The sequence below is a fragment of the Oryx dammah genome, unplaced genomic scaffold (assembly GCF_014754425.2).
Source record: "Oryx dammah isolate SB20612 unplaced genomic scaffold, SCBI_Odam_1.1 HiC_scaffold_18, whole genome shotgun sequence".
In the NCBI taxonomy this organism is placed as follows: domain Eukaryota; kingdom Metazoa; phylum Chordata; class Mammalia; order Artiodactyla; family Bovidae; genus Oryx; species Oryx dammah.
The window spans coordinates 72,660,195-72,687,439 of NW_024070202.1; the positions used below are offsets into that span (position 1 = coordinate 72,660,195).

Below are 27,245 nucleotides of genomic sequence, written 5' to 3' on the forward strand. Positions count from 1 at the left end.
GGCATATTTTGGAGGAGCACATGAGGGTCCTCCATTGTACTATGGTGTTGAAAGGTGGTGGCCCTGGACTCAGATGGCCTGGATTCAAATCCCCTGTTTGCCTCTATCTAGGCAAGGCACTCAGTGTTTTTGAGGCTCAGTTTCTTCTGGAAAATGGTAATAATAAGAGTACTTTAGACAGTTGTTATGAGGGTGAAATAAGGTACTGCATGTCAAGGGCTTAGTGTTTGGTCATAATATCATGCAGTCAACATCATTAAAAGCCTTCCAACCGTATGTCTTCTTTGGAGAAATGTCTATTTAGTTCTTTGGCCCATTTTTTTATTGGGTCGTTTATTTTTCTGGAATTGAGCTGCAGGAGTTGCTTGTATATTTTTGAGATTAGTTGTTTGTCAGTTGCTTCATTTGCTATTATTTTCTCCCATTCGGAAGGCTGTCTTTTCACTTTGCTTATGTTTTCCTTTGTTGTGCAGAAGCTTTTAATTTTAATTAGATCCCATTTGTTTATTTTTGCTTTTATTTCCAGAATTCTGGGAGGTGGATCATAGAGGATCCTGCTGTGGTTTATAAGAAAGCTGTGGTACATATACACAATGGAGTATTACTCAGCCATTAAAAAGAATACATTTGAATCAGTTCTGATGAGATGGATGAAACTGGAGCTGATTATACAGAGTGAAGTGAGCCAGAAAGAAAAACACCAATACAGTATACTAACACATATATGGAATTTAGGAAGATGGCAATGATGACCCTGTATGCAGGACAGCAAAAGAGACACAGATGTGTATAGCGGACTTTTGGACTCAGAGGGAGAGGGAGAGGGTGTGATGATTTGGGAGAATGGCATTGAAATATGTATAATAACATGTAAGAATCGAAATGCCAGTCTATGTCTGATGCAGGATATGGCACGCTTGGGGCTGACGCGCGGGGATGACCCAGAGAGATGTTGTGGGGAGGGGGGTGGGAGGGGGGTTCATGTTTGGGAACGCATGTACACCTGTGGTGGATTCATGTCAATCTATGCCAAAACCAATACAGAATTGTAAAGTAAAAATTAAAAATAAATAAATAAATTTAAAAAAAAATAAAAAATTAAAAAAAAAAAAATAAAGCCCTCATAAGAAATAAATAAATAAATAAATAAAAGCCTTCCAAGCTTCCTTCCTGGCAGGAAACAGGTAGAACCTTATGTGAACTGGAGGAGTCAGCTGTGTTTGGATAGTCAAACTGGTGTGATGGTTTGGGGAGGGAGAGACATTGGAAGGGACGAAAGGAGGAAACTGGCTGGGCTAAGGCAGGGTACAGGACCCTACTGGTCGGTGCTCCCCTTTACTCCAACTTTCATTACTTTCCCCTTCACCCCTGATCCTTCTCCCTGCTCAGTTGGATCGATTTCTTGTTTCTTCGTATCTGAGAGCTCGGCTTTGCTGTAAACTTCAGAAAGGTAATGCAGAGAAGGGTGACTTACTCCCCTTCTCCTGAATGCTACTGAATGAAGCTTTGGAAGACTGGAGGGTTTTTCAACATTGTGATCTTAACTCACTGTAGAAAAGTAGAGGAGGATCAATCATACAGGGAAATTTTTGGTGTGTGTGTATTAAAAGGGTAGTGGTGAGGACAGTCGCAATGGAGAATGGAAATTGCAAGCTCTGTGTGTAGCAACTTGACTGCCATTCCACCTTGCTTTGAGGAGGAGGTCCAGAACCTTTTGAGCTGCTAGTGATCAAATTCATTATATTTGCATTCATTGTTATCATGACTCTTCTGTGATCCTTGAACTGTAAACACATGGAGAGCTCTTGAATGCAATGTCTAGTTAAAGTAGCTTTCTAAAAGGGACTTTGTTCTGTCAGTTTCTAGCTTACTCAAGGTTGCTGACTCTTTCTTTATTTATCTGTTTTTATTTTGCTTTCAAAAGAAAGGTAACACCCATCAGGGCTGAAGTTGTTCAGTTGCCCAAGGCATTTCATGTCTGGTCCCACAGGTTAAAATTCAACTTGAAATCAGTCTACCCATTAAGGCAGTTGCCTTGTCTGGGTGGCATCCACCTGGGAGAATGAAGGAAGGCCTTTTCTTTTTCTTCCAAAAGTCCAGTGTGGGATAGTTTGACCCCCTACCTGTTTGACCTGCTATTGCTTTTTCCCTCTCTGAGGGTAAAAAATGAAACATGCGGGATGTTGGAATACGTCATGTGCCGAGCGTAGGCATGTATCACATGAAGCTGGAAATCCACTATCGTGCTTTCCAGCCACTGTACTTCCTTTCCTTTTCCTTATCCCTAAAAGAAACTATTTTTAGTTCCAGATGCTGGAACTACTGTAAACCAAAACCTTCAAGACACTTTCTTTGGAATGCAGATGAGTCAACACCAGAATGATTATTCAACTGGAAAAACTTTTAAAACAATCTTTAATAAGTACACATTTCCAAAAGCAGTCATCCCTTAATATGGGGAATACATACAAAAATAAAAGGTCTATCGTATAATAAACACGTTCCTAGAATACAGGAAATGTATGTGGAGTGAGGAAGTTTAGTCTGACTTTTTTAATGTAGAAGAATAGTTTGGAACAGTTAAAAAGAACTGTAGTTCACACAACACACCTGTTTCTGTTTCAAACTCTTTTCCACCTTAAGAAAACTGGGGGAATCAGCTGTGTTAGGATGGGCACATTGGTTTGATGGCTTGGGAATGGATGTTGGGAGGGGTGAAAGGAGGGAACCAGCTTCTCTGGTCAGCTGCTGGGGCTTGGAGCCTTGTGGGTGAGGCTGAGGGTCATGCCCAGCAATGTACTGTGATGCCAAAACCACCAGGGGTGCTCTGGAATATCTGGCTTCCTGGATGCCTTTTGTGAAGTACCCAGGAAGAACATTTTTACTAGGTTATAAAAGCAGAATCCTTTTTACCATAGGTAAGCTTTTTTTTTTTTTTCAAAGCTTGAGTGGGTTGCCATGTTAAATCCTAGGGTATCTTCCTGACCCAGGGACTGAACCCACATCTCTTATGTCTCCTGCACTGCAGGCAGATTCTTTACCCATTGAGCCACCTGGGCAGCCCCTTGTTTAACCTAAGAGTGGCATTTTCTAGTCTTAGTAATGGACCAGAGAGCCAGTAAAAATCTTACTCTTTTACCAAAAAAGGAATATGGTTAACCCCAAAGGTTTCCTTTTGATTAGCCTGGATAGTACTTAACCTTTAGATAACCAATTATCTAGCCAAAAGGCAGTGGCCAACCCTACAATACTTGGGTATTTTGCATAAAATAGAATGAATGAGCAGTGACAGTTGCCCTGTCTTTCTCACTGATGCCCTGGGGTCTTCACCACACAGCACAGCTCTGCTCAAAGTCTCAAGCTTTTCTGAATCCTTGAGTAGATCAAGGATAAATGAATGGAACATATATTCTGGGTGTCTTCTCATTAACACAAGCTAAAATTTAAAAAAAAAATCTGTAAGGGTATAATGGGAAAGATTGAAGACGGGAGGAGAAGGGGATGACAGAGGATGAGATGGTTGGATGGTACCACTGACTTGATGGACATGAGTTTGAGTAAGCTCTGGGAGTTGGTGATGGACAGGGAAGCCTGGCGTGCTGGAGTCCATGGGGTCACAAAGAGTCAGACACGACTGAGCGACTGAACTGAACTGGACTGAAGGGTATAATGAAACCAACATCTTCATATGGTGCCAGTGGTATTAACTTCAGAAATAATTCGGCAATTACATTCAATGTTTTTTAATTTTTAATCCCAATTCTTCGCAAGTATTCTGAAGAAGTAAATTAAAATACACACTAAAGTTATAAGTGCTAAGGTATCCTCTGAAATGTTGTTTCAGTAAAAAATGGATATAACCTAAATGTTGAATTAGAGCAGTGGTAAAATAAATGCATATTTGATTTAATATCATGAAGCCACTGATTCAATATATAAAGCTTGTAAGTAAGCAAACAAAGCTGTAGTATATTAAGTGAAAAAGGAAGGATACACAATTGAATATACAGTATAGGTAGAACTATTTTCAAAACATTTTATAGAAAAATATTCTGGATTGTGGGTGATGTTTTAATATATTGTAATCATTTTGTATAATGTCATATAGAATATATGATAGTGAAAGTAAAAAGTAAAAGAAATGGCCTGTGTGAGGCAGGCAGAAAATTGTCAAATCTGAAGACTTTTGGTTATTTTGGCTTGTGGAAAGGTCATACATAAGGCTCCTCTCAGCTCCATATATGAGCCAGGAAGGCTAATCCTGCTGAAGGTCATCTTGGAAATGGCATCATTATCACCGAAAAGCAGAGAAAAGCATCCTGCCTTCCAGCTAGAACATGAGAAAGAACCAAGTCTCCTATTACAAACTGCTGCTCACACCTCTCTCGCCTAAGACTTCAAAATTCTCTCTCATCTGTGTATTGGTCCAATTTACACTTTCATTATTCATTTAACTTCACTGCTTAAATTTATAACAAACTATGATAAATTGTAGAAGCTACTTTTTTATACTAGCAATTCCTTTCATAGATGATTAATAATGAACAAATTTGGAATATGTTATTTACAAAGCATAGCACATAACCTAAATAATAGTAAACCTGATGTGGTATAAACTTTATAAACTTTAATTTTTTTTTTAACTTTTTGCACTAGGGCTTTTATCAACTCTTCTTCACTTACGGTACACTGAGAAAATCCAAGTGGATATCTCTCATTTTTAACTCAATCTTTTTTATACTTATTCCTTTGTGGAGGAACGATCTTATGACAACTGTATAAGTTTGCATATATCCACTCCATGATTATTTCTAATCTATTGTGAAATTTTTATTGTTTTATAAAATAATTCCCCACACTACATATCCAGATTGGTAAAAAAAATATCAAAAAGCACACATAACTACAGAATTTACCATGGCAATATTTATAATCACCTGCACTTCCAAAAACCAGAATAAAAATCTCGTTCCTTTTGCTTCCTTGGCCCTCTTTTTCAGACAGATCTAATAAAGCCCTTATCAGCGGCCACCATCTTAGTATTTTCTCTTTCACTCTACTCAGCCCTTGAATCAGAGAAGGAAACTACGTGTACTTCCCCTGGATTTTGCAAGACATTAGGTCATGCATATTGCCCACAGCAAAGAAGCTTCTTATTGTGAAACCACAAAGCTAATGGCGATTCAGCCCCCCACCTCCAGAAAAAGGAGAGGCAGAGACCAGCAGTGATTCCACATGGACCTGAGATTAAATGGTGTCCCATTTCTCAAAGTCAGTTATGATTTCTTTCTCTGTTCACAAACTTCAGCCCATGGTGGGAGAAAAACACTTTCTTCACTGCACTAATTATTCTTCTCTAAACATGCAACACCATGGTTAAGAAGTCCAGGTGAATTGAACTTTGCTTTAAATATCTGTTTTTCCATTCAATGCCGATTCTGAGTATTTCGGGTTCCTTTCCCAACCCTGGCGGATCCGCATAAGGGTCTTGTCTATGCATGGCAGGATGAGGATGAACTTGATCACCAGCACCGTGCAAGGGATGATCAGCGCAATCACGTAGGCTGAAGGGAGATACCACACAAGGTTGGAAGGGTTGAGGAATCTCTTCCCACCGTACACCAAGGTGTGGGCTGTGCACAAGATCAGGGTCAAATAACCCAGTTTGGACTATAAACAAGAAACAAAAACATGTACATTAACACTGTTTACATTTTCACGTGAAATACTGTGAGTCAGTGAAGGGTATTCGTCAAAGCCACAAGCCTTTGAAACCTGTAGTATTTAGAACACTGCCAAGAATTGAAAAAACATTAACTCTCCTTCAGGATGATTGTTGTATCATTTAAAAAAAAGAAAAGACTCCTTACAAATGACCTGGTGGTTTCATCTTAACCTAACTGGATGAGAAAGGTTCCCAGGAATAGATTCTTTTGCATTTGAATAAGTAATGTACCTTCTTTTTCAAGGGTAACACTCCTTCCTGGATCATCTTTTCTGGAGGCCAGAGATGAACAAAACACAGTATGTCCTCAAGAAATACCACATTAGTGTATGTTGCTGACTAAAAGCAGATACTAGCTGAATGGTATCGCAGTAAACAGCAGTTAGCAAACTTTACTTTTGGTTGGTTGTTTCTTTAGGCCTACATACAAAGCCCAGTGTTTATTTCTGTCTTAATGTCTGAATAAAGGTATAAACATGAGAAAATGTTGACTGCATTTGGTCTCTGGGAGAAACTGTAAGACTGGAATTCAAACAGTTCTATAAAGTGCAATTCTGACTTCCGTTACTAATGGTCTATTCCGTTACACTAGTTCTCAAGGAATATGCCTCAGAATCACCCAGAGGTCTTGTGAAAACAAACCAACTGCTGGGCCTTACTGATCTCGGATGATTTCGGATGACCTCGGCCTGCAGTGACTTGAAGCTGGGCTTCAGTTCCCAGCCAGAGACTGAGGACAGGTCGAGGTGGTGAGAACACCACATCCTAACCACTAGACCAGTGGTCAGTGACAAGACCCTGACTCTTTGGTTTTGCCAAAAAGAATTCCCACAAAGACAAAAAGTACTGAAGCAAACAAAGTGTTTATTAGGAGGAAAAGAGTATAGTATGTGTGGGTAGACGCATGGGCAGGCTCAGAGAGAGTTGCTTAGTCACCCTTTCGTGGCAGTTTGAATTACTTTTATTCTTCCGGGTTTCCTTTGGCCAATCATTTTGATTTGTGTGGTCCTGAGGCCATATCTGGTATATCTCAGGATCCTTTCATGTGTGGAAGCTCATCTCTTTGCCAAGATGGAGTCTAGTGAATAGTGAAGAGGCTCATGGGTAGTTGACATTGCTTACTATGAGGTGTCACCCCCTCCCTTTTTTACCTCCAAGAAGCCTTTCTGTGCATGTGTTGTTGGGGAGGTCTCCTTAACTTTAAGAACGAGGAATGTGTGTGTGTTTTTTTTTTTAATTTGGTATCTGTGCAGGGCACAGCCTCCTCCATCATCCTGCTTTTATGGAGTTTCTATTATGGGGTTTTTGTCCACAGGGGAGAAATTGTTCAACCTGGGGCCCATCTGACTCCTGCCTCAATACCTCCAGAGTTTCTGATTCAGTTTGGTAGGGGAGGGGCATGAGGATTTATATCTAACATGATCGCAGGTGATGCTGCTGCTGGTGGTCCAGGTGCCACACTTTGAAAACCGCTGGTCTACAAGATTAGTTACTAATTGCCTTTAATGACGTATCTGGTGGTTGATGTGTGGAATCACTGATTTTCCATCTTACAGACCAGCACTAAATCTGGTACGATGACAGGCTAGCATAGAAAGTTTTATACCCATAAGTCCATATTCTAAAGTTGATTTTCAGAAGTAGAAATTTTGTGTTTGGGTTTCTTTCCACCCTGAGCCTAGTATATCTCCATACACAGGGTTCAATAGTAGTTGATGCTTTTCAGTCTGTACTCTTAGCTGTGTCTCTGGGAGTGGTCAGGAATCTTGTCCTGCTAGGAAATCAAACCATTATGGAATCTGCCTTTGGGTTCCAGAGTTTAGCTTTTCTAATCTGAACTTGTTTCAGTTGCTATTTTTATGTGATTGCTAGGGAACTGATGGAGCAAAATGAAAATTTATGCGGGTATGAGAGAAAAATCAGAATATTTGTAAACTCAGAATCATTTTGCATTAAAAAGTAGATTAAATCATGAAGTCCTTTTACCTGGACAAATCGGAACTCTCTCCAGTTGACCATGTTGCTAACTGATGGCAAGGAAGTGATTCCCAAGAGTACAAACAGGAAAAATCCGAGCATCCCCAAAGAGATATATGAATCATTGAGCCAGGAGGTAGTGGTACTAAATGGATTTTCTTTCTTGGTTATTGCCTAAAATAGTTAGAAGCAATTTTTTAAAATTTCATTTTTTACAAATTGCCCAAACTTTTAAGGTGATGAAAAAATACCTCTACATTGTTTCTTTGCTCAACGCAAGTTGTATAACATTTCTGAAGAGTCACTGAAAATAATTACACTTAGATATTATGTTTTTTGATAGAAAAAGTAATTGGTTCTATTAGGACTTCACTATGATAGTTAACTCCAGAAATTATACAGAGAATTTTAATTGACCCTGTAAATCCTAAAACAAAGTAAACATTTACTTAAACCTTCTTTACCATATGGCTTCTTGTTCCCCAAGCAAAAATTGATGTTCTCAAACGATTACATCAGGGTTCTGTTTTCCTGCTTTATATGCTGATTATTCACACACATAAAGTTTGACTTCTTTTCCTTTTTTTTTTTTTTTGTAATGTAGCTTCAGGTCTGTTGTAACACATCTTGAGAGAAATCTGGCCCCTGTAACATGACTATTACCCAAGGACATGCTATGTATTTGTTACGGAAATAATGTATAGAAATCCCACAGACACACCATCAATGAGTTATTGACTAATAAACTTTGACACTGCAGTAGGATTGATCAAAACCAATTATTTCCAAACCAGAACTGATGTATAGAACTTTCTCTGGGACTGCTTTAAGACTCCCCATGCTGATTCTCTCTGAATATTTTGACTGTGCAGAATATAGTTTTTGACATTTGCTCAGAATTGTTTGAGGATGGCATCCCACAAGACAAACATTAATGGAGTTATAAACACCCTTTTGTAAATTTGTTTACATTCCTATATTCATGTTTGGACTTCCAAAAGAAAGTAGCATGCATAAAAATAGAAACTTTAAATTTTGGCTTCCATTTATTGAAGTAACTCAAGTAGGTTCATTAGGTTTTCCTGAGCCCTCACATCTGTGTACCAGTGAATCCTGAGAATACAGATATGGATCCAAGTGAACCTGGGAATCTAACTTTGACTCTTCAATAGTTACATGAGATTTCAACAGGATTTGTTAAAAAACCAAAGTAAAACAATAAATTCCCCAAGACAAACATGAACTGTCTAATAATTGTAGCTGCTTTAAAAAATAAAGATGTTTAGAAGAGTGATTTTCTATAATTATGAAATGGAATATGATGTAGCAAGATTGCTCTTTGATTTAAAAATAGGAGAATACAAATGAGTAGAGATTTACCTGGGTAGCGGTTCTGTTGTTCCATGTCCATCGTACATAATAACGAATAGGGATCACAAGTGTGTAGAGGACATGAAGGAAGGCGAATCCCAGGGCTATCAAGCCAAGCTGTTTTCTGCAAAGCATCCAGTGGTCAAGCCAGTCTGGGAATCGGCGGTATTTTGTACCTCGGTACAGCTGCAGAATGGCAGCAATAACACCAGGGAGGTAAACCAAGGCGAGCAGTGTAAGTGCTGCTATTGGAAAGACACGATTTGGAATAGAAATAGGCAGACGGAATGTCCTGTCTCTTTTTTCATAAACATAAGGGTAGATTACTTCTCTTATTACACAGTATAAAAAGAAGAAGACACACAGAACAGCGGACAAACAGAAGGGGAACTTCCACATTGGAAATAGTTGTAGCGGGTAGTTTTCAATTTCATTGGCTGCCACGAGAGATCCTTTATCCAATGGAGTAAGTCCAAGACTACGAACGACATCCATCACTCTTTGCTTGGCTTTGCTGTCATTTCCACAGATAAACACCTGGGTTAAAATAATTAATTTTGTATTTATTCTTTCTTTAGTAATGGAGGACGGTGTTATATAGTAGTTACTGCTTCTGAAATAAGGCTGTAGAGTGAACATATTTAACGAGATAATGGTTTAGACTTGCACATGTATGTTGGATAGTTAAGTACCAGGCTTTTAAGTTGAGAGTGGCTTAGGCATATGGCATGGATATGATTAGACTTGGTTTTCTGCAGTACAGACAACTTGTGTTCTCTTCTGTATTTGTGGGTGCCATATCACGGATTGCTTTTAATCTTGATGAATAAATGGAACCCATTTCATACAAAGTAATGGGAGTGGAAAGGATATCCATCAACAATTTAGCGGTGTTATTTTCTAGTACTGACAGAAGGCCTCTAGAGGTTGACACCATTGGGTTCTATCAAGCTGAAAGCTCAGGGTATAGATAATGGGAAATGAATCATTACAATTGGTTACCCTACTTTGTCAAACCCAGAAAAGCTATTCATGGCACATATTAGCAAAATAAAATATTTTCTTTTGAAATTATGTTTTAGAATCTTTGAGGTAAGTGCATATTAAGACATTTACTTTTAAAGATGGAGTGTAAATCTATCTTGTAATCTTACCTGCCGACTTGCATCCAGTGCCCCTGACTGGAGAGCCCAGGCTGAGACGGTGTTAAATGCTTTTACCACATGGGTTCCCGGCATCAACTGAGCAAGGTACTCTGCATTTGACTCTGGATACTGATTGATTTTGAGGTTGTTGCTGACGTCGACCAATATTTTCCCATTGAGAACGTCGGTTAATTCTGTGAGAAAATCATAATGTTCCCTGTGTATTGCTATGATTATAATGTCAGATTTCTGGACTGCATCAGAGTAGCTCATGACCTCTGCACCACTGGGCAGCATGCTGGACATCTGGGGGGTTCGACTTCCAAAAACAATAGAATAACCACACTGGAGCATTTTCAGTCCCAGTGATCTTCCAAAATCTCCAGTTCCAAAAATGCATACAGTTTCTTGCTTTTCTGAAGAATGCATAGTGAGAGGAAAGGCATCTGTAGAAATTTTCTCCATAACTGAAAGATAATCAAATATCCAAACAAAATATGAATGTTATGGTAAAAAGGAATGAAACTTATATCAAGGAAACAGTGATTGAGTGATGTTTGCATCTTCTGATGAATTATCTCAAGCACATTCCATACAAAGTTTGGAAGGAGTAAAAACTGTCTCATATATTCTCATATGTCTTATTTAACAAAATCTTGTATTGGATAAAGAAATGCAGTGACAACCTAAGACATTTACCAGTTGTGGTCTTAAACCGTGGATGTGTATCACAATGATACTGCATTATTGAGTTCTTACGTTATTACATTAGTACTTGCATTATTGAGTTCCCAAAGTTCTCAAGAGCAAAATCTGACAAAGACTGCGCTAATATGGAAATCATAGACCAACTTATTTATGTTTAGTAATGCAAAATCCCAGATTAATCAATGATATCTGGTAGCCTTTTAAGAGATGGTGCACTTGGATCAGATAGGATTATTCTAAAAATGTAAAGATTAGTTCTAGAAATTCAGTATTAGAAAAGCTATTAACAGAATACACCATATTAGAAGGTTAAAGAGAAAAATATGACCATATTTATGTATGCTAAGTGGACCTACATTAAAATTTGACAGTTTTTCTTTATTTTTACTTAAAAACGAACAAATAGATATTTCCGTAACATACAAAGTATCTTTCTCAACCTAAAATACAGTTTCATACTTTAAAGAGAATTACTAGAAATATTTCTAATAAAGTCATAAACCAGATAAATATATACATCCTATATTATTGTTTGGATTCTAGCTAACACAGTTGTACTGGAGAAAGAAATTAGAGGTATAGAAATTCAAAAGGGGTTGTAGAAAATCAAACTGTAATCGTGGAAAACTCAAAAGTCAATTGAAAAAGTGCTGTACACATAAAAGCAATTCAATATCTTGTCTGTGCACTCAATTAATATCAATGCTTTTCTCATATGAGAAAAATAAACCAATTTGAAGATTTAATAGAAGAAAAGGCCCTGTTTACAGCTGCAACAAAATAGAGATAGTATTTAAGAATGAACTTAAGATACAGGATATATATCGGGAAGATCCCCTGGAGAAGGAAATGGCAACCCACTCCAGTGTTCTTGCCTGGGAAATCCCATGGACAGAAGAGCCTGGTGGGCTAGAGTCCGTGGGGTCATAAAGAGTCAGACATGACTTGTCGACTGAGCATGCACACGCACAAGATATGTACAAGATCCAAATGAAGAAAAAATTAAAATTCCCCTAAGACTCAGAAGATTCATGTAAATAGAAATGTACAGCATGTCTCTGGGTGGGTAGCCTCAGCTTCACAAAAATGTCAATTTTCTCTGGTTTAATCTATACATTCTGAAAAGTGGGCTAGTTCTAATAAATAGAGGACCAGTTCTATTAAATATTTTAAATCTAAAATATCATGCTGCTGTCACAGGAATAACAAATGTTCAGTGGAATAGAGTGAAAAAAAAATCAGAAATGAACCTAAATTTATATGATAAAGATTAGCATCTCAAGTCGACGTAGAAAAGATGGCTTATTCAGTAGCTAATATTATGACAACTAAATAACCAATTGGAAGAAAAAGCTTAATCTATACTCACACTCTTCCCCAAGGTAAATTTAAAATATATTAAGGCTTGAAATGTATTTTTTTTTAAAGAAATGGACCTATAATAGAATGGTAAGAGGCCATGGAGAATTATTTTATAACCTTAGAGGGGAAAGGTTATAAACTTTATGACTTCAATATAGTAAAAGATTTCTTAATCTTACCCAATGTAAAAGAAATGCAGGGCAAAAATAAACTGATATAAAGTTATAAACCATCTGACTGTGTTGCTTTTTAAGATTTTGAAATTTAAATTAATAATAAATCAAATAAAAATTCTTGAAGTTTTTATGATCTAATACAATCATCTAGGATACTCTCCATTTTCAAAAAATATTATTTCTTAATTCAATACTAAATTTTCTCAAAAAAATTCTCTTCCTGTTATTTAGTGTATAGTGTAAGCTTTTAGTTAATCTTTTTTGTGGGGGCAGTGGGTGGTAGTCTCGTGTTCAGTGATGCATCCTCAGTGCTAAAAAGAGCACTGACTGTGATGGACCAGGCACTTGTTGATAAATATTTATGGGATGATATTGGAGGGGTGGACCATTGGAGTTGTAAGCCGCAGTTTGCTCTATGTGTCAGGCACAGTGAGAGGTGCATGATGAAGAGGAAGCTGAATGAGAATAGAGTGAACACTGGGAGGAAGGGAGGGGTAAAGAGAGAGAGAAGTTGGTGGGGTGGGGCGGGGAGGTATTAAGGACATTACTTCTTTCACCCAAATAGATTTAAAGTAAAACTCCATAAATTTGATGTGGAATTTCAAACCAGACCTAATCACTATTCACGTCCGATATAGTGAATTTCATGCAGATTGCAGAGTATATGAAGCTTTCACTTTTTTTTTTTTTTTAATTTATTTATTTATTTTTAATTTTTACTTTACAATTCTGTATTGGTTTTGGCATAGATTGACATGAATCCACCACAGGTGTACATGCGTTCCCAAACATGAACCCCCCTCCCACCCCCCTCCCCACAACATCTCTCTGGGTCATCCCCGCGCGTCAGCCCCAAGCGTGTCATATCCTGCATCAGACATAGACTGGCATTTCGATTCTTACATGTTATTATACATGTTTCAATGCCATTCTCTCAAATCATCACACCCTCTCCCTCTCCCTCTGAGTCCAAAAGTCCGCTATACACATCTGTGTCTTTTTTGCTGTCCTGCATACAGGGTCATCATTGCCATCTTCCTAAATTCCATATATATGTGTTAGTATACTGTATTGGTGTTTTTCTTTCTGGCTCACTTCACTCTGTATAATTGGCTCCAGTTTCAAGTTCAGAAATTTGCCCTTTTCATTTTAGCCTATGGAAAATACCTGAATTTTTTTGTTTTTGTTTGTTTTTTTCCAATGTTGTGTTAGTTTCAGGGTATAGCAAATATATATGTGTGTGTGTGTATTCTTGTTCATATTCATTTCCATTATAGGTTCTTACAAGATGTTGAATATAGTTCCCTGTGCTATACAGTTAGTCCTTGTTTATCTATTTTATATATATATATATATATATATATATTAGTGTTTATAAGTTAATCCCAAACTCCTAATTTATCTCCTCTCCCTACTACCCCTCTGCTTTGATAACCATCCATTTTGTTTGCTACACCTGTGAGTCTTTCTTTTTTGTAAATAAGTTTATTAGTATCATTTTTAAAAGACTCCACATGTAAGTGATACCATATGACGTTTGTCTTTGTCTAAGTTACTTTGGGGTCTTCCCAGGTGGTGCTACGGGTAAAGAACTTGCCTGACAATGCAAGAGACATTAGAGATGTGAGTTTGATCTCTGGTCAGGACCATCCCCTGGAGGAGGGCATGGCAGCCCACTCCAGTATTTTTGCTTGGAGAATCCCATGGTCAGGGATGGTCCCTGGCCAGCTATGGTCCATAGGGTAGAAAAGAGCTGGACCCCTCTGAAGCGACTTAGTATGCAGGTCCATCCATGTTGCATTATTTCATTCTTTTTTCTTTTCATTGTTTCTTTATTTCAGTGCATCCAAATTAAATTATTTCATTCTATTTTATGACTGGCTAGTATTCCAGTGTTTATACATACAATGTCTTCTTTCTCTCTTGATGGACATTTAGTTTTTTTCCTTGTCTTGTCTATTGTAAATAGTGCTTCTATGGAAATGCATGTATCTTTTCAAATTAGAAAAAAGGAATTCTTACCTGAGCTTATCTGAAGGTATGTATTAATATCTATATTACAGGCAGATCTTTCAGAGTTTTATAAGTAGTCAGAAGTTATAGAGAAAAGGGACAAGATATATAAGACTTTTATATACTTCTACAGAAACTCTTTGAATAATTGAATTAATCACAACAACTGAATCATTTTATAAACTAGCTGATGACTGATATCCTGAACTGTATCAGAGAAGGGTGTGACTTTATATGAGAAAGCACCTGGAGATGATCAGAGCCTATCATATAGAAACACAGCTATGCCTTTGAAAAACTCTTAGCAGCATCTTCAAAGGCAAACTAGTGTAGAAATCTATATTATATTTCTAATCAGTTAACAATTAGTTGTTATAACTCAAACCCTCAAACTGCTGAATGATGCCATAATTTTTTACTTTATGGAACTGGTTTGTAAGTGTAATGAAAGAATGCCAGTGTGCCTGTCTGTCCTATCAGTTTTTTTCATTATTTGTCCTACTATATTATTTTTCTCTCTTTTATATTGGAATGAACATTTGCAAGCAAAATACAGATTTGACAAAGTTGCTGGTCTCCTGCAGTGAGATGGATGATGTCTTTATTGACATATTCTCATTTGGATCATCTTAATAATCTATTTCTGCTTTATTGACTATGCCAAAGCCTTTGATTGTGTGAATCACAATAAACTGTGGAAAATTCTGAAAGAGATGGGAATACCAGACCACCTGACCTGCCTCTTGAGAAACCTGTATGCAGGTCAGGAAGCACCAGTTAGAACTGGACATGGAACAACAGACTGGTTCCAAATAGGAAAAGGAGTATGTCAAGGCTGTATATTGTCACTCTGCTTATTTAACTTATATGCAGAGTACATCATGAGAAACACTGGGCTGGAAGAAGCACAGGCTGGAATCAAGACTGCCAGGAGAAATATCAATAACCTCAGATATGCAGATGACACCACCCTATGGCAGAAAGTGAAGAGGCACTAAAGAGCCTCTTGATGAAAGTGAAAGAGGAGAGTGAAAAAGTTGGCTTAAAGCTCAACATTCAGAAAACAAAGATCATGGCATCTGGCCCCGTCACTTCATGGGAAATAGATGAGGAAACAGTGGAAACAGTGTCAGACTTTAGTTTGGGGGGCTCCAAAATCACTGCAGATGGTGATTGCAGCCATGAAATTAAAAGACACTTACTCCTTGGAAGAAAAGTTATGAGCAACCTAGATGGCATATTAAAAAGCGGAGATATTACTTTGCCAACAAAGGTTCGTCTAGTCAAGGCTATGGTTTTTCCAGTGGTCATGTATGGATGTGAGAGTTGGACTGTGAAGAAAGCTGAGTGCTGAAGAATTGATGCTTTTGAACTGTGGTGTTGGAGAAGACTCTGGAGAGTCTCTTGGACTGCAAGGAGATCCAACCAGTCCATCCTAAAGGAGATCAGCCCTGGGTATTCTTTGGAAGGAATGATGCTAAAGCTGAAACTCCAATACTTTGGCCACTTCATGCAAAGAATTGACTCATTGGAAAAGACCCTGATGCTGGGGGGAGATTAGGGGCAGGAGGAGAAGAGGACAACAGAGGATGAGATGGCTGGATGGCATCACTGACTCTATGGATGTGAGTCTGAGTGAACTCTGGGAGTTGGTGATGGACAGGGAGGCCTGACGTGCTGTGATTCATGGGATTGCAAAGAGTTGGGCACGACTGAGTGACTGAACTGAACTGAACTGAATCATTGCAGAGAGAGAGTCCAGACTTTATTTTGATCATGTGGCCCCCACATGCATCTATTCTAAACTTTCATAAACTTAAAAAACACTGAAGATATTAATTATACTACATTAGTATTTTGTTCTCTACTTACTAGTGTGTGACCTTGGGCAAATTATTCAAGCTCTTTGTGTTTCAGTTACGTTATCTGTGAAATGAGAGCTCTGTAGTACCTACTTTAGAAACATTGTAAGGGCCAGATGAATTAATGTATCCTAGAACAATTCTTGAGACATGATAAGTACTCAATAAGCTGGCCATTCTTAAGATAATATTTAATATGCTATAATTTAATCTAATTCCGTTCAGTTCAGCCACTCAGTCATGTCTGACTCTTTGTGACCCCATGAACCACAGCACACCAGGCCTCCCTGTCCATCACCAACTCCTGAAGTCCATCCAAACCCATGTCCATTGTGTTGGTGATGCCATCCAACCATCTCATCCTCCTTCGTCCCCTTCTCCTCCTGCCCTCAATCTTTCCCAGCATCAGGGTCTTTTCAAATGAGTCAGCTCTTGGCATCAGGTGGCCAAAGTATTGGAGTTTCAGCTTCAACATCAGTCCTTCCAATGAACACCTAGGAATGATCTCCTTTAGGATGGACTGGTTGGAATCTAATTAGTCAATCTGTTAAATATCTAATTAATTTAGTATTTATGTAAATTCTATAAATTAAGGGTTCGTTATACTTCTATAAGTGTGATTATTGGAAATCTATCAAATTTATTTGAAATCACATTCAGTAATTTTTAATAAACTTCTTTCCCCACTTGTTATTTAGTCTGGAAGTTGTGTCTAACACTTTTATGACCCCATGGACTATAGCCCACCAGGCTCCTTTGTCCATAGGATTTCCCAGGTGTGAATACTGGAGTGGGTTTCTATTTCCTTCTCCAGGGTATCTTCCTGACCCAGGGATCGAAACTGCATCTCCTACATTGCAGGTGGATTCTTTACCACCTGGGAAGCCATTTCCCCACTTATTTCTTATAAGTAAAACCATGTATGAAATGGCTTCAGCACATAAGAATTTATGAGAACATAGATATAAAAACAGCTCAAGTGTGAATTTCCCTCGTTTGTAATTCTTTCACATTTTAATATTTTCCTCTTAAAATGCAGTTGGAAATCCAATATAACACACTTGGGCTGTTACCGCAACCATTAAAATTTATTTTCACTCTTAAATATTCAGAGACATCCCTGGGAAAATTAAAGATATAGAAACAATAAGGAGATATTAAAATATCACTGATGGAGTTAATAGAAAGAAATATAGTTATTCCATTGGGCAGTTAGTCACTCTGTATTAAGTTATAGAAGTTTTAAGGTTGATAATTGTGTTGCATACATCTTGAGTTGCACTTCAAATCCTCCTGGTTCTATTTCTAGTCACTGGGCAATAACTGAGCTCTGCTCTGTTTCCACTGCCTAACAGAAGCTCACTTTGGGGCTTTAAATCTTTTATCTCTTGATCTTTGTTCTGGGCACTCGGACATGTACAACCCATGTCCCCATCAGAGGCCAGTGGGGGACAGGACTCCGTGGATAAGGGCTTCCCTTCTCATTGTCTGGAACACAGTTCTGACACATTTCATAAGATTTCTTTGGAAGTGCCAAACCAATTCTGGAAGTCCCAGAGCAATAGAGCACCACTCATCTGTGTGTGCGCCAAGTCACCTCAGTCGTGTCTGACTCTTTGTAACCCCATGGGCTATAGTCTGCCCGGCTCCTCTGTCCATGGGAATTCTCCAGGCAAGAGTACTGCATAGAGTGGGTTGCCATTTCCTCCTGCAGGGAATCTTCCTGACCCAGGGATCAAATCTTTTACGTCTCCTGCATTGGCATGTGGGTTCTTACCACTAGCACCACCTGGGAAGCCCTAACTCATTTGTAACAGTGGCCAACTTAATGGGCTTTTGTCCTGTCTTTCCCTTGTTCCCTGTTTTAAGCCCCTTGCACCTCATTCCTTCTCCTTGCAATCACTTCTGTAATAAACTATTGGGCAGTGGCACCCCACTCCAGTACTCTTGCCTGGGGAATCCCATGGATGGAGGAGCCTGGTGGGCTGCAGTCCATGGGGTCACTAAGAGTCAGGCACAACCTAGCGACTTCACTTTCACTTTTCACTTTCATGCATTGGAGAAGGAAATGGCAACCCACTCCAGTGTTCTTGCCTGGAGAATCCCAGGGACGGGGGAGCCTGGTGGGCTGCCGTCCATGGGGTCACACAGAGTCGGACATGACTGAAGCGACTTAGCAGCTGCAGTAGAGTATTAAGAATTTGGAAATATCCAAACAGGATACAAAAATTTCATATTTTAAATGACTATATTTAACAAATCAATGATGTTAGTAAAGAAACCTTTTTATTGGGAGCAATGATAGATCCACAGGAAGGTTCTTGTGCTTCCTTTTCCATTTCCTCCATCACTTATAGAGGACAACATCAAAACTGAGAGACGGACACCAGCACGTTGGCTGTGTTGCTCTGTGCTGTTTTATCTCATGTGTAGTTTCACGTGGCCACTATTGCAAGCAAGATGCAGAGCTATTCCATTACTACCCCCGTTATACTCATAGCTGACCCGCTCTCTGCTATCTCCCCCACCTCTGAAAGTCGTTAATCTTTACTCTGTAATTCTATCATTTTGAGAATTTTATGTAAGTGAAACCACACAAAAGGAAACATTTTCAAATTGGCTTCTTTTTTTCCCACTTAGCATAATGCCCTTAAGATCAATTCAAGTTGGTGCATGTGTAAATAGTTGGTGCAAATAGTTTGTTCTTTTTTAGTATTTAGTCTGAGGTACGGACTTCTTCATTTACTTATTTGCTATCTGAATGTCTTGTTTGGAAATGTTGGAATAGAATTACAAAATTTGCCTCTTTTAAATGCTTATACCAAAAAAAATCAATGCTTTTAAATGCTCAGGTACCACCTCCTGAGATTCTGAATCAATTGTTCTGAGATTGGGCCCAGGAATCTGTATTTTTTTGGTGAAAAAACAAACCAAACAAATGAGTTCTCAAGCTCATCCAGAGCTGAGAACCACTGGAGAGAGATGATGGGGAGGAAAAAGGCAGAGGGAGAACAGCCTATGGAGGAATTTATAAGGGGCTGTGGAAACATTTCACTTACTTTAAAATTTCTTCCTCTAAGTAATAATTGGCTGGGTATAATTGATAACCTAGAATTCCTATTTTTATGGTAACTGAAGAGTGTTCAGGCACCCCAAGGGAGAGGATCAAGGGATGCCAGACACACTTAGTAGGCTTTGCTCTGTAACTCCCTTAAGGAATCTTTAATGAGTTTCCATGAGCCACAAGTTATAATTTGATCAAATCCAGCCATGAATCTACTACAGTTATTCCTCCATAGCACCTCTCCTTTGGTGCCATACAACATCCTGGTTACATTTGGACGAAACCAGTATTAAAGATATTCTGTCCTTGTCTCCCTTTGAGAATTCAGCCTTGAATTCTGAACTGAGTTTTCACACAAGGTTTTGAATTCCTCCTACATTGTCCTCTCCAGATACCCATCTCCCCTCCTTCAGGGTTACTGTTTCCAAGTCCAGTGATCTGGCTTGGCACCTCCCAGAGAGTCAGAATACAAATAACACTTTAAAACTCCATATGCTGTGGCAGGATTTTTCATTTTAATTTGATGCCTGTAAACAGGGATTCTTCTTAGTCCTTCTTTCCGTTTTATTATTCCTTCTGAATTTCACTCTGAAAGCCCTACATGACTTGACAACATATTTGTAATGAGCTGAAGCCCATCAATCAAATATTTCCTTTCCTCACCAGGCATAGGGGCAGGAGGGAGTTCTGCAACTAGTTCAGCCTTCCTGTGATTCAGAGCATTTGTTTTAATATATCCCAGGGATAACTGGAAAGCAAAAAATGGTCAAAATTTTTTTAAGAAAAACCTTACGATTATACATGAACCCATCCTATTTATTCACGGAGCTATTTCTGTATTTAGTGAGATCAAGGCTCTTTAGGGAGAGCAAGCATGCTTACATTTAAGTACATATTCTTTTACTGACAGTTATATATTATTGTAGCAAAATCAGAAGACCTTGATTTAAAAAGACCACTGATTGTTGTTTATAAAAAAATGTAATGTGCCCATAATCAATGGAGTTTTCTAATTTTTGACAGTTCAATCTTCAGTCTATATATGTTATTTGAAAATATAATAGTACATTTCTTATTTTAATGAGCTTCCCTGGTGGCTCAGAGGTTAAAGTGTATGCCTGCAATGCAGGAGACCTGGGTTCGATCCCTGGGTCGGGAAGATCCCCTGGAGAAGGAAATGGCAACCCACTCCAGTATTCTTGCCTGGAGAATCCCATGGACAGAGGAGCCTGGTAGGCTACAGTCCACAGGGTCACGAAGAGTCGAACATAATCAATGGAATTTTCTAATTTTTGACAGTTCAATCTTCAGTCTATATATGTTATTTGAAAATATAATAGTACATTTCTTATTTTAGCTTTGTAGATAGAAGTAGCTGTTAGTAATAGCTATAGACTAACATAAATCTGTCATCTAAAGCCCTTAGTCTAAATAAAGAAACCACTGTAGGTTGGTTGCTAAAAAACTAATTATTTCAATTATTTTGGGAGAAAATGTTACATATCTCATAGCACCCTACTTTACTGATGATTAGTTTTTATGCTGTCTAATAGAATGACACAAAAGGAAACTAATCAAGTTGTACAACTTGATAAAGTAACAAGAACATAGCTAAATATAAAACTTTTACGTTGATGTTCTATGGGGATAAATATCCACGTGGATTGCTAGTAAGTACAACTAGCTATGACATGCTGTATAGCTAAAATGATTCTGTCAGTAGCATTTCTCTACCATCCAATGAATTATCAGGAGAGCAATGTGACGCGGATCTGTATTACCTATTTGAATTATACTTTAGATGAAACTCTATTTTTAATATTAGTTCTTTGATGAAATTCTGATCCAGTTAAGGATCTTTCTGATATGTGTTTTCACATTTAGATCTCAGTTGCATCTGTCAAGATAAATGAAGATTATTTTATGATTCCCTGACTAAGAATTTTATCATGTAGGTTCATTAGCCCCTGTCTAGGCTGGTTAGTTCATTTGATTAAAGCTGGGGCTCATGACAGAAAGGTCAGGGTTTCAGTTGTGTCTAAGTTAATTTACCTTGACTTCTGTTTACATACTAAATTCTGAGCAACTTCTAATAGATCTATCGTTTACCTCAATTCACCATCAGGAAAACAACTCTATCTCACTGATTTGGTGGCATTTGACTTGTACGTACTATTAATACCTGAGCATTTGCTTATCGGTTAATTTGGTGATTGCAAAAGCCCACTTAATATTTAGTGTCAATTAGTGGATTTTGCTTTTCTAGGATTGCTGTAGTCAGAAACACTTAGGAATTTATTCTATCATTTCAGAATTAACTTTGTTTAAATAAATTTTCTATAAATAGTCATTTATCCTCACCTTGAGGCCACTGGGAATTATCTGAATATTGATTACTGCCAACCTGTGGATCTGATCCTGTTTCCCTCTCTCCCTTTAACCCTGCAGATGGTGTAACTCCAATCTGCTTCAAAGCATCTCCTTACAATATTTAGAAATCTCCTGGGGGTGCTTTATATGTCCTTTATAGAGTCTCCTTCATCTTCTTTTGGGTACCATTTTCTTTCAGTTTTAATTTGGCTTTGGAGGCAAGGATTCCCAATGGCCAGAGTACCTTTAATATTTGCCAAGACCCCATGAGCTCGAGCTGTATGGAAAGATCTGGCCTTGCAGCTGCTCCATTTCTTATCCCAGGAGAGAAAATGCTCTTGAAACTCCTTCCCCCTTCTCATGTATACTAAGATATACAAGCCTGAGAGCACTGCTGGTTGATAAATATATTTTAGTGAATCAGCTCCTCCTTTTTAATTCCTAGATTTTTAATTGTGGCTCTTTTTAGTGGTGTGGTGTTGTTGGAGCTGGCTTGCCAGCTGAAAGTTTGAAATTAGCCAACTTTGGAGATTTCACGCCATAGAAATCAGCAAGTGCTTTTTTCCTTAGCCATTTACTGGCACACACTGGCTTTTTCTCCTTCTCTCGTCTTCTTCTCTCCCAGACTCTGCCTGGGACCATGCAAATGGGAAAATGGTTGGACTGACAGGATGATACACTTTCTCAATCCTGACTCTGGACTTCAAGCCTTACAATCTGTTTCCTTAGAGCCTCTCCTCCTCTTCTAGGGAGGCTCAGGCTCATAAGTTCTTAATGAAAACAGAATCCATGTGGGTCCCTCTACCCCAGCAAAGGTCCCAGGCCCTTTCAACCCCACACATGGAGTTAACACAATTTGGGCTATAAGTCTGATACTGCTAGACTCTTGGCTCCCTTCAGAAGAGAGATACAGGGACCTCTTTGTGTATCATCATTCCCAAACACATATTTTTGAGTTTTTCAGACATGCATTAAAAAAAAAAAAAAAAAGAGTTTAGGATCTTAGTTTGGGATAACCATTATTAGCTGCAATGAATCATTTACCAGCTTACTGATTGCTTTCTCCTCAAGTGCCTCCCATATCCCATACTGCTATGTCAGGGCAATTGAACACAGTGAAGAAATCACTTTAATAGCAATACTTGGGTACTGGAAAAGAAATAGCCATTTCTAAAATAAGAATGATTTGATGTAACTCAGTTCTTTTTAGCTAATCAGTAGGCTTCATTTCTTATGCCATGCCTTCAGGTATTAAAAGAAAGGCTCAAGTGTTTTATTTAAGTTAAACTAATTAAAACCTTTAAAAATGCAATATTCCAACTTTCATGACCTCAGTTAAATGCATTAATTGCATTATGTCACTCTTTAAAATGAATTAAATTCCAAAGTATTATAGTTTATTCATAATTTATTATGAATCTTACCCAAGATAGCAACATAATAGGGTTATTAAATTAAGGTTAATTAGAAGAAATACCAAGATTCCTAAAATTTATTTATTCTTTTAAAAAAGCAGAATAATTTCCACTACTTACTTTATATGTTTATGTAGTATAAAGCAATCTCATGCTTCTTCCCAAAGGGCAGGTAGTTGAAATCTGAACACTTTGACCTTCTTAACTAGTATAGCACAGGAGTATCTGTGCATATAACTTCCTATGTCCCTAATTATTAGCATCTTTCAAAAACAAAAATTAGTGTATCAGCAATGTCTTGATACACAGAAACACTGCATGTTTTTGACAGATTTATTGAACAAACTCTCTGTGCAAGGCACTGTGCTACATAAGAGGGGTAAAGTGATAAACTAGACTGTTCTTGTCCTCATGGGGCTTCTTTCTTGGGGAGGATATAGACACATAATCAAACTGCTGTAAAACAACATGTGAAGACATTGAATGTACAGAGATGGGTGCTAATCTGCCTGGGAAGCAGAACAAGAAAGTTTACCAAAGTCTGTGCATAACTGTTTCAGCCACTGCTTTATTTGGGCTCAAAGCTATTTCCACGCCTTATAAACTGAGATGTATAGATGAAAGATGTATGATCGGTGTGGACCATTAGCCACATTCTCCTGTTCTGATTCTTCTCAGTTATTGAGCCATCACCAGTGAAAATCTGATTGGAGCACTTGGCTCTGTGCTTGAACCATTATTTTCTCTCAATTTATTTGGAGCTAAGGCAAAAGCGATGGTCTAATATGTGTTCTGATACCTCCCTCCCCAAGAGGTATGCTATATAGTTATATTAAGTTACCTCTTAGATTTCTTTGTGTTCAGAATTATAGTTCCTAGCTTTTCAAAATTATCCTTTGCATACATTTGCCTTCCTTATAAGATGAAAAGTGAACTTCACCCTGACATGAAGACTGATCATATCATCTACATTTAAAAGTAACATATGTCTCTCAAAATAACTTCAAAAATATGCAGCCATCAAAATTCAGTATAGTAAGGCTTCTTTACACATGGCAGACAACACTCTTCTAGAACATTGTGGAGAAGCATTCAGATTAGGATGTCACGTCCTGCCTAGTTAATTATGGTGGAAATGCTTCTTTGAGTAGAACATTGCATATATTTTTGTCGTGATGTATTTCTGAAAGATGATCTTCAAACAGTGCAAACACTCTTTGATCCTTTTTCTATAATAATTTGGTAAGAACAATTGCTTAAGTATGTTGGCCAAATATGTTTTCTTATCATGTATTGTTTTCAGCGTTAGTTATCCTTTAGTTATTAGCTTTATTCCTTGCAGGCCTGATTTTTTCTCAATAAAATAACAAGTGTTAGTTAAAACCATTTTGGAAATGACCCAAAAGTCATTTAAAATATCATGGTAGGTGGGACATGTAATGTGGAGCTCTTCATAGTTAACTGTCCTCATAGTTAACTAACGACCTGTTCTCTTTGGATGTACAAGGCACAGAAGAATGTACAAAAGCACTCAAACAGGTGACTTCAGAGGCCTTATAAAGCTTATTACTTCTGGCCTAGTTGTAACTTCAAAAAAATAATTCCCACACAGAAAACTTCACTCTCCACAGCATGTCCTAGACTGTTAGAGTAGGACTTATAAGTAAATGTAGTTGCAGACACTTAATAATTGACCTCTCTCCCTGGTGGCTCAGACAGTAAAGAATCTGCATGCAATGCAGGAGACCAGGTTCAATCGCTGGGTCAGGAATATCCCCTGGAGAAGGAAATGGCAACCCACTCCAGTACTCTTGCATGGAGAATTTCATGGGCAGAGGAGCCTGACAGGCTACAGTCCATGGGGTAGCAAAGAGTCAGACATGACTGAGTGACTAATTTTCACTTTTTCCCTGGTCGCTTAGATGGTAAAGAGTTTGCCTTCTCTGCAGGAGACCTAGGTTTGATCCCTGGATGGGGAAGATCCTCTGGAGAAGGGAATGGTTACCCACTCCACTATTCTTGCCTGGAGAATTCCATGGCCAGAGGAGCCTAACAGGCTACAGTCCACAGGGTAGCAAAGAGTTGGACACAACTGAGTGACTAACACTTTAAAAAGAGTTTTTCACTTTTTCAGAGGATAATCCAGAGGAAACCTACAAGGTGCCCTGGCAAGTCTTCAAGTTTGAAAAGTGATTGTATTTTTTTTTTCTGCTAGCAGCTTATTAACTTTATTAAGATTTTAAAAGGAAATAATTTTGAAATAGCAGTTGACAAAAGATCCAAATGACTTCCAAAGAGAACTGGGTGGTGAGGATCATGAAACACTGGATGTGTTTCTGAGGGCAACTTCAGAATTAGCTACTCAGGAAACTTTAAAAAGAGAATTTATACCCTTTTAATAATGTCATGAATAATGGTAGCATGATGAGGGTTGGTCCTTGAGGAAATGTGGAGTGACTGCTCAAGCGTTTGATTTGAAATTCTATGATAAATGAATCTATTTTTCTTAAAACTGTTCAGAACAAGGCTCAGGGTTTTCAATTTAAGCACAGGTTTATAAAAATTTATTTGCTTACTTCTAATACCAGTTAGCAAGCTTAAGCAAGGCAGGCATCTGGAAATCATTCTCAAATTAGGGGTGAGGCCTTGAACAGGCTGGTTTCTGAACCTCAGGTTGCCGCATGAACTTCAGCAACACCATAAATGTTACTGGATGGAGAGAGTGCCATGATCCAATTTCTCCATACACATGTTCCATTTACTTTACAACCTCCAAGCCTGATAAATAAGGAGTGCTTCATCCTGTTTTCTGGGGTGGCGGTGTTTGCCATGCAGGTGGAATACAGGCAGGTATTGATATCGTGCTAAATCACAGCATTCTGGAAAACTTGGGGCCTTGCAAAAGGCCATATCTCAAAGAAGTTACTGCTTCAAATAAATGTGCCATTTTATAAAATTACACCTACTGTATCAGAAAAAAATGTTCTTTCATGTGAGTGACATTTATATGACTGTCATTTATACGGAATAGGACATTCTCACACAGCTAGGCTGAAGAATTGGTTTGGAAAGCTGAGAGTATTCTATGAATGATAAAAGTGGTGCAAGTCCAAGGTATTCAGTAGAAAAAGACTGTCTCTCCACAACTGGGTAGTTTCCCTAAAAAAGTGAAACCTGCATTATTATGAAGAAAGAAATTTCTTAGTTACACATATATCATTGATGAAGTTTTCAATGTATTTCAAACCTGCAAGCATCTTTAGTCATGGGTTTTTACCTTGTTAGAGGTGGATTTTGTGGCTACTCTGTTCCAATAATCTTTTATTTTATGTGTGTGGAAACTGAGGTTGAGGTGTTGAACTTCTAATTAGAACTAAGAATAGAATTCTCCAGTCCCACCCCTGCCCTATTCTCCATCCAGTTGACTTTCCTTTAGACCAGTCATCTTCTAAAGAAAGTTTTAAAATTACTATCCAGAGGGGGAAAGTACCTTCCAGCTGCCTCTGCACAAACAGGGAACCAAAGGTTTTATTTACTCTTCATATCGATTACATTCCAAAGCAGATTTCTCTGGAAAAACAATTGCTAAAGATCAAGGATGGAAGCAGTTGCAAATCTCAGGACGCATTTTCAGCTCTTGGCCAGGAAGTGTGCTCAGATCTGAGATTGCCTTTGTCTAGAAGTAAGATACAGAGAGGAGTCCAAAGCCCTAAGTCTTCCTTCTTAGGTCTCCTCTGCACCCCGAGGAAGCAAGAGAGAAAACTCCTGGAAGCAAGCTGCTTGCTGAATTGCTTAACTCATCCCGCCACACCCTTGGGTGGTCTTGCACCTTCTTCCCAGGGCCAGCAGGTTTGCGGAGCGGAGTCCTGGAAGCAGGGATTCGAGGTGGACAGAAGCTGATAAGGGAGGAGAGCCCTGTGGCGAAAGGTACCAGGCGTAGGCTGGCAGCAATATGACCCACCTGCGGGAGAGGTGCTTCCGAAGCGGCTGTGGTCCAGCGCCGCTGCTGCAGTGCGCAACCAGCGCCAGGCTGGGAGGGGTCGCTGCTCGGTGCTCT

The 27,245-nt window shown here is 38.5% G+C and overlaps 1 protein-coding gene across 2 annotated transcripts; it reads right to left on the reverse strand.

The window, feature by feature from the left end:
• Positions 1–1,871: 1,871 nt before the first annotated feature.
• STEAP4 (STEAP4 metalloreductase) lies at positions 1,872–27,245 on the reverse strand. 2 transcript variants are annotated; one of them, XM_040259777.1, is made up of 5 exons: positions 27,150–27,245; positions 10,228–10,685; positions 9,083–9,610; positions 7,712–7,876; positions 1,872–2,284 (listed from the first exon to the last, which is right to left on the reverse strand). In XM_040259777.1, the coding sequence occupies exons 2-5, from the start codon at positions 10,681–10,683 to the stop codon at positions 2,279–2,281; spliced, it is 1,155 nt and encodes a 384-aa protein (XP_040115711.1). In that variant the 5' UTR covers positions 10,684–10,685; positions 27,150–27,245; the 3' UTR covers positions 1,872–2,278. The 2 variants fall into 2 exon arrangements, with proteins under 2 accessions (XP_040115711.1, XP_040115710.1); XM_040259776.1 differs by lacking the exon at positions 1,872–2,284 and adding an exon at positions 2,398–5,670.